At 35.3% G+C, this 8,363-nt stretch overlaps 1 protein-coding gene across 1 annotated transcript; it reads right to left on the reverse strand.

Annotated features, from left to right (window-relative positions):
• Positions 1-216: 216 nt before the first annotated feature.
• On the reverse strand, positions 217-7,774 carry LOC125874675 (lipase-like). The gene is made up of 10 exons (XM_049555671.1): positions 7,552-7,774; positions 6,585-6,658; positions 6,148-6,213; positions 5,985-6,032; positions 5,835-5,902; positions 2,937-3,009; positions 2,682-2,843; positions 2,103-2,297; positions 1,612-1,700; positions 217-643 (listed from the first exon to the last, which is right to left on the reverse strand). Exons 1-10 carry the CDS (start codon positions 7,616-7,618, stop codon positions 430-432), a joined length of 1,056 nt encoding a protein of 351 aa, XP_049411628.1. The 5' UTR covers positions 7,619-7,774; the 3' UTR covers positions 217-429.
• Positions 7,775-8,363: the final 589 nt, after the last annotated feature.

The following is an 8,363-nucleotide window of genomic DNA, read 5'->3' on the forward strand; positions in this document are numbered from 1 at the left end:
GATCTTTCAAAAACAATCTCTCTGCCATACATAAGGTAGGAGTAAAGTCTGTGTACACCTCACTCTCGCTAGACCACCACTTGTTATATTGTTGTTGTAGTATTATATATATGGTTTGTTGAGTTGTGCAAGCTTTCTGATCAATAATTAACTTTTGGCTAAATGAACTGTATAATACTTTCACTTGGTCACTTCTGTTTCAGAGTTGAACAATCACACTATTCTCACTGGGTTTAGTTAATAACAATAGTAAAAAAATTATTTACATAAATGTTATGTACATATCAAAAAAAAAAAAAAAACTAAAATACATGATCTCCCCAGTGTATGACCAAACTGCACAATTGATTGGGATACAGCTCAAATTTAGCCTTACCAGGGACCTATATTCACCTCCCCAAAAGGCAAGAAAATAATCCCAGAAAACCTCTATATTGACCGCCCTTCCTCATTAGATTCAACATTCATCCTCAAAACAGATGCAGAAAAATCTCTGGATAGATTGACATTTCCATCAACATCAACTTTGCCATATGCAGCAAGACGATCATCCATCACAATTTTGCAGAATCCTGATTCTTCACCTCCCAATCTTACACCATAATACGTCAGATGATCCTTAATACTTCTACCAGCTACTGACCTGGAGTATTTTAGAAAATTAGCAAACAGGCCAAGAGCACTAGCAAAATTCCGCAAGTTCTCCACAACACAAAGGACAATCTGAAAAGGGGCGGGGGCTAGGAAGGCCTCTCCTTTGGTAACCGGAGATGTTTCACATGGGTGTATAGCGTCTGGCTATGAGACAATTCAAATCAATATTGATATCATAACTCCTTTGGTAAGAAGAAAGTGAAAAAAAAATAGTTCGCTTCTCTCTAAGAATATTTTTGAACTACCATCTCCTAACAGATTTGTATGACCAAACTTCAGTTCAAATGGGGCAACTTGATTAATCTTCAGTTTTATCTTTGGATATTGGTGCATTATTTTCAAATTATAAAGGTAATAGGTTTATAAACAAGACCAAACACAAATAATTGAATCAAAGAATGATAAAAGAGTAATTGAAAAGATCATGGTGAAAGAAGAATGTTATCTACTAGATATATAACAATTAGGTCAAACAAAATAGGAATGAGGAAATTTCTTTCTAGAATTTGACAGTGAGAGGTGTAAAACAGTTGTACTTAGAAAAACCAATTAAGCTCTTACACATATGATTGTTCAACAGAGAAACTACAACCTTCCGTCTTTTTCTGTAATTTAGTCGGACAAAGTATCAACTCTTTTATTACTTTGTTTTTGGTTTTATCTTTTATGTCCCCTTATCTTTAATCCAGTGAACTTTTTGAGCTTAGAGCTTCACAGAGATTTTACAGTTTTATTCTACACAATTTTGTGGAACGAACCAAACCTCCTTTAAATAAAGAAGGAAGCCGCATAGTGACAATGATGCAGATTGCAGTGTGCCCTTTACTAATACCAATTTACTATAATGATTTCTCCTCTATTTTTTAATCTGATCAGCACAAACTATGTTTAATATACACCAATTTGCAGTTCTCTTGTAAATTGATTACAGATAAGCCCGTGACAGAGAGAAGTTACCTGCTACAAGAAGGGTCTTCCCCAGAATCATCACAGACCTTTTCAACTGTATAAGAAAGAAGTCCAAAGCCTAGGTTATGGAGCCACACCTGCAATATCAGAGATTTCAAATACAAGAATAAAACCAACGTTTAATTTATAACAACAGCCATTAAATTGATGAAACTTACATAAAAAATGACAACATACTTTCAACTTATTCAGGCAGCAAATGGTATTGCGAGCAACACACAACAATGCATAAAAATATATAATTATCTTTAACGTATAGTAAGAGCTCAAGTACAAGTCAACATTCTTCAATTTGTTACACTGTTTTCTTGAATAAATAATTTTTTTGAATAGCTAAATCACTGTACTGAAGATATTCACTACACAGAAGGTTGCTATTTCATTCCTTACAATTTTTCCAAGTACTGAATTGACAGCTGGATTTCAATCAGATTAAAATTAGGCACAAAATATTTGAGTTCTGCTTGTAGAACAGTTACCTCCCTAGGAAAATGATGATAAGTTTTCTGAGGGAAATAGTAATAGTATGGGGGCAAATGAGGGACAATATCATGTTCATGTGTGACCCGAATTGTATTTGGCACCCATTTGCTATAGTAGGACGCAAAAGCAGCATTCCCGATTCGAGGTTGTCCAAATGTCATAACTGAAACATTCCGCGAGCCATAATTTACCTGGAATAAGCATACATAAAATAAGTCAATAGAAGCACTAGCTCATTTTTCTTTTTTGGGGGAGGATGGGGGAGGGGGGAAGCCTAGTTATGTCACAAGATCCATCAAACATACAGTTCCACCTATTCTAATCATAAGTATGAACATCTACAACTGATAAATAGAAAATATTAGTAAAAGAGATATAAAACGCATCTTGTCAAATCATAAATTCAAGATTCATGAAGCAAAGTGGGAAACTGAAACATGTAACTATTCGTCGGGGAGTGCAAATGCAATAGAGCTTACAAGGTTATTCTATAACCTGAACTATCTAATTGGAAAAGCAGGTCAAAATATATAATCGGTGGAAAGTCATAAAATAGCAGCAAGTTTAAAACATACTGTGAGATCCAATCCACAAAAAGCAGCCATGGCCCCTCCCATTGAATGTCCTGTCACCATAATGGGAATGTCTCCATACTGTTCTTTTGCACTTTCAACAGCACTTAGCACTCCAGGGCGTAATGTTGTGTTGTGGTAAGCGGAATAAAATCCATGATGCACCTGCAAGATGCAAAACTGACTTTAATCTTCCTGCAGAAAAGATGATAAATACACAAAACAAAGCAGAATAGATTCCAAATATTGTGCACTCACCATTGCATCTTCCATTCCAGGATATTCTATATCAAGCTGCTTCCAGTATAGATCTGCTATCCAATTCTGTATGCTGTTTCAAAAGAGCAAATGAACTTAGTCATCCATATGTTGGAGATGCATACTACTTTATATGAACAGATCCACCAGTGCTTAGTGGATTTTAGGCATAATCACAAGGCAAGATAAAAAAGAATCTCTTGAGCTACATTTCACAACTTATAGCCTGCCTGACCAAAGCTTCCAAAATCTGCTTATTCTGAAAGGTGCTTTTGTCATAAGTTTTTTTCCGAAGAAGTACATTAAGAGCAACAGTTTGTGTTTTGGCTAATTAATTTGAAAAGCACTTTAGGCAGTGTTGCAACACCAATTGTGCTTGGCCAAGGTTCCAAAAATCCTTCTTGGGAGAAATTACTTTTTCTTCTACAGAAAAAACAACATTTACTACTACTCAAACATACTTAGTTTTTTCATGAAAGCTTGGCCAAGCATCTCAACTCTCTAAAAGAAGCACTTCCCTAAAATAAAATAAAAACACTTTCGGCTTCCCAAAAGCTTGGCCAAATAGGCTATTAGACATGAAAGGTCTGGTCAGCTTCCCAGTCTCTCCACTTTCACAATATTTTCCTCCATTAAAGAAAGAAAGCTGAATTACTTGAACTTTCTGCCTACTTGAAAACCTAAATGCACTTACTCTACCTTAAGCGATGACAAACTTATCTTCCCAATCATCTCAAGCTAATGGCAAAAATTTCAAATGCCCACCTAACCAAAAACTCCTTCACTTTTTATGTGGCCCTTTTTCTTTGGCTGAGTTTGATTGGGAAAGGGAAGGCAACACGGGTGGAGCTACAAGCCCACGTACGGGTTTGGTTGAACCTAATAACTTTAATTCAAATCATGTATTTGTATTAAGAAATTTACTAAGGGTGTGCTTGGTATGGAGGAAAATATTTTTCAATTTTCTCATGTTTGGTTTGGTCAAATGCTTGGGAAAACATTTTCTTTAGGAAAATAAGTTTCTTAAAACTGGGAAAATGACTTCCTTAATGGAAGTAGGGAAAACAAGTTCCATAAGAGACCTTCCAAGTTCATCATCTCTCCCCTACTCACCCAGCACCCCCAACCCCCACCTCTTGACCATCCCACCCTCCGCCACCCTTGAAACCCCACCCCCACCCCATCTCACCTCCATAAATGGTTTGCTAGATTACATATAAATATATTTTTGAGATAATTATTTTTTACTTAACAAACACTAGAAAATAAGTAAGAAATCCAATTGATTTCCGAGGAAATATTTTCCAGGAAAACATTTTTCCTTCATACTAAACACACCTTAAATATGTACAAAAATTAAATTTAAAACCCAATTACTAACACCTAATATCTATCCGAGAATTTGGAACCCATAAATTTCAAATCCTAGCTCAGCCTCTGGAAGGCGGCAGTGGCAACGGGCAAGGAAAGGGTGTTGATGACTGCAGGAGTTTTTTTTTTTTTTTGGAAAAAAGCAACAATTGAAAAGCACCCAAGGGTGTGACCTAGTGGTCAATGAAGTGAACCATGAAGTCTCTAGTTCAAATCCCAATAAAGACAAAAGCACTAGGTGATTTCTTCCCATCTATCCTAGGGATATAGTTACCTGGTAATTATTGTTGGTTGGAGGTGACAAGTATATCGTGGAATTAGCGGAGGAGTGCTCAAGCTAGCGCGGACACCACAGTTATCAGAAAACTAATTATTATTATAATATTGAAAACATAAAAGAATTATATCATGGAAATTAATATTTTGCTAAGGGTACTAATGGTCATTTAAGAGCATATTGTGCATACCTTATCCAGTTCAATGGCCTTGTTAACTAACATAAAAAGTAGGGGAGGTCCCTGTAACAACATGTGAAGCTAGAGGGGTGGTCCGTATTATTTCTCAAACTAGAGAGATTCAATTTACTTTAATCACTGTGATTCTTTAAGCTTGATAAAACAAGAGATAAGGTCCACATAATTCAACCAGAACATCAAAAGAAGTCACTGCTCCATAAAATGTGAATGTTCGAACAGCTCCATCAGGTGAGAATCCACATAAAATAGCCAGCAGTTCCCCCCCAACCCCAAGACAAAGTTAAAGTACCAAACAATATCCACTTATTGTGATCACTGACAGCTGTCGAACCTATAAAAACTTTAGCAATGATAAAATTCTCTTTCAACCGTTTATTATTTATTAAGTCCAATGTTTAAAAGGCAAAAAATGTGCAATGAGGCCATTCACTTGCAACGATGCAAGGGATATACGCTGGAGCAAACGATGAATGCTAGTACTGATTTTTTGGATAGGTAATGTTATTACTGATATTAATTTCTAAATGAGACTGCCTTGAAAATAGAATCAAATTAAAAGGAACTTACCAAAAAAAAAAAAAAAGAGATCCAAATGAGACCTACAAATATGGGAAATTTTATGTTGTTACCCTCAATCTCGTCTATTCTGTAAATCTTTACACAAGATTCATTCTTCCCAAAGATCAAAAAGATGGTTTGGGTTATAAAACAATACCTGTTGACTAAATTAACCCTTTTAAGCATTTCGACTTGAATTTGTATTGGAAAAAATGATATGCGCTTAGTACGACTAGCTACATGGAAAAGAACTACGGACCTATCTACTTCTTGTACATATTCACTTTTACACCAAAAGACTAAGAGAACTAAAGTTCTATGCTTTTTGAGCAGGACTTATGTACAACAACTCTGATATGTCTACCAAGATATCCATCTCAATAAACTAGTCAGACTTCTTATTTGCAAAATAAGACATTTTTTATTCACCATACAGTCAAATTAAACATGAGACCACATGGATGATGAGCACGGCCCGGAGTAGAAATGAAACCTGGTTCCCTGAGTGCCTCGGAAAGCAATTACAATGGCATTAAGATCTGGAGCCACCCCCACAAATGCCTGAAATTGATATCAATAGTTAGAACCAAATTAGCACCTCAAAATGAGAGCACCACATGCTTTTGTGCTATTTGATTTTCACCTGTAGACATCGCTTCACATCAACAATGAGCTCTAAAATTTGAAACCCCTGCACAGGATGAAGGCTTGGACAAATTAATCATATAAGAATAACACAGGATGAAATTTACATAAGGCTTCTCTTCAACCTGAAGAATATATTCACAACAATCCAAACAAAATACCTTCGTCAAATCATTACATTTTGGGCATGTCCAAGTAAATAGTTCTGTCAAATCTGACACATAGACCTACAAATACAGAGGTCATATTTGTTATACTCTAGGTGACAAAAGTCCAGCAAGAACATCACAAGTATGGATATAATTGGTTCCCTAATAAAACAGCTTGAACCGATGAAGTATGGAATATATTAACCACATTACCGCAAATCAAATGCAGCAAAAACGAGTGAGAAGAGTTCAAGGAATATAGAAATTAAACTACACAGAAAGAAATTGGAAATTGGGATTTCAGTCCATCGTTTATTGGTAAAGTCCAATTTTGGCCATCATGATATCCAGCCAAATCATAAACCATATATCAGCAAATGTAAGCAATTACCCTTCAATTAAAACATTTCTGACCCTACTTGCTTATTTAAAATGTAACAAAAACTGACCGATGCAGCATATTCCACCAATATGGTGGCAAGAGTGTGATTGTAGATTGTCCCTTGATCCTTCACTTTGAGTTCTACAGCCAAAAAACTTAACCGTAAGTAGCTATTCATAAATCAGTTGTCATAACCAACCATGCCAATTACCAGTTTGCAAATATAATGCATCTGTTGGGAATTTATTTTTGCACACAAAATATTACATATAAATACATAACAAAGCAAACAATGCCTGTACAACCTTATCTAGGTTGCTTCACTTGAAGCTTTAATTTCCATTAGTCCATAAGGATAGTTCAAAGTATCCACAGATACCACTACTTATCCGTTGATACATAGTGCGAACTACCTTGTCCATCTCGGTAACTCAACACAACAATAAGCTTACAGAGTAATAGAGACTTGCCAAATGTCTCAGATGAAACATCCCTATATGGCTGCTTAAAATGCTATCTCAGCTGAAAATATCAGTCTTGGTCATAAACTTCACTAGATTTTTGTCTTCCTCTCTCATCCTAAACCATTCCTAGCCCATTCTTTTCCCAGTCATGAAATAGTGTCATCTTGGTTAAAAATGCACTACCAAGGCCGAGAACAAATCCAAGTATCCCTAATTTAAGCCCGAGGAATACTTAAATGTGTATAGACCTCAATTATCAGGCTAGGCAGTCCAGGTATGAGCAATGAAAGGCAATATAAACCTTGGTCTAACAGCAACTGTTTGAAAGGGTCTCGATTAGAGTTTATACATCAATCCAGAATAATCAAGAGAGAAAAAAAGTTGATCAACAATTTATATAGAAGCTGTTCGGCTTGACAAAAGCCAGAATCTCAAATTCCACTTGCTACTGTACTGATAAAACTTCAAGTGTTTCCACGTATTCAAATTATACATGATCTAATACAGTACTTCCATAAGTTTTTGCAAAATCAAAACAAGTAGTAGTAGTATATGGCATTTATAAATTACCTCTAGCAGTTGAACAGGCAATTAAGCACATAAATATAACACCCTTTAACAAAATTCTTCCCTCCATAACCTATACGGAGAAAAATTCAGGGAGTAGATTAGAGCGGAGACAGAACGAGGAAGAAGGGTCAACAAGGACAATTATTTAGACCCAGTAGGCGATGGGTGCTTTTCGTGCACTCCTGGATTTCCTCTCTACTTTATATATAATTTATTTAAGAGAAGGAAAACCCAAAAAAAATAAAGATCTCCCAGTCGGGTTCGTAAAAAGACGTGATGCGGTGGTAAAACCATAGAATGTTTGCGTCTTCCTTTACCGTTTGGTCAAGGTAATTTTCTTCGAGGATAATTCCAAGATACCCTAGAAATTTATTATTTTGCAATACTAAATTTTCCTATAGTTTAAAAATATGTTGTTATTCTAAATACAAGGTTTGTTTTTTAATATTATAATACTCATTTTGTATAATGACATTTGGTGTCGTTAGCTTAATATTTTTTTTTTATTTATGAATTCAACTTGTTAGGAAGAAATTCTTAATTTAAACAAATTATGGAAGTCTTAGGCGAAGAAATTCAAATGCAATTTTTAGATAATTCTTAATGCCATCAGGTTTATGATTGTGACCAATGGAAGTTTGAATAAGTTCATATTATTGAAGTTGGAAACTCAATGTTTCGGGTTGGGTTAAATCAACATCTTATTAATATTTAAATTAAAGTACTTAATTAAAAGAGAGTGTGCTTCAAACGCATATTCAAAATCTGAGATTGATAAGAAAACAAGGCAAAATGGTCTATTTACAAAGGTA

Source organism: Solanum stenotomum, chromosome 8 (assembly GCF_019186545.1).
Source record: "Solanum stenotomum isolate F172 chromosome 8, ASM1918654v1, whole genome shotgun sequence".
NCBI classification, from domain to species: domain Eukaryota; kingdom Viridiplantae; phylum Streptophyta; class Magnoliopsida; order Solanales; family Solanaceae; genus Solanum; species Solanum stenotomum.

Coding starts and splice junctions, on each gene's coding strand:
- LOC125874675 (XM_049555671.1), bottom strand. CDS start 7,618: ATGGAGGGAAGAATTTTGTTAAAGGGTGTTATATTTATGTGCTTAATT. Junction 6,214..6,584: donor TGGTGGAATATGCTGCATCG/GTCAGTTTTTGT, acceptor CTGTATTTGTAG/GTCTATGTGTCAGATTTGAC. Junction 2,298..2,681: donor TTTGTGGATTGGATCTCACA/GTATGTTTTAAA, acceptor TGCTTATTCCAG/GTAAATTATGGCTCGCGGAA.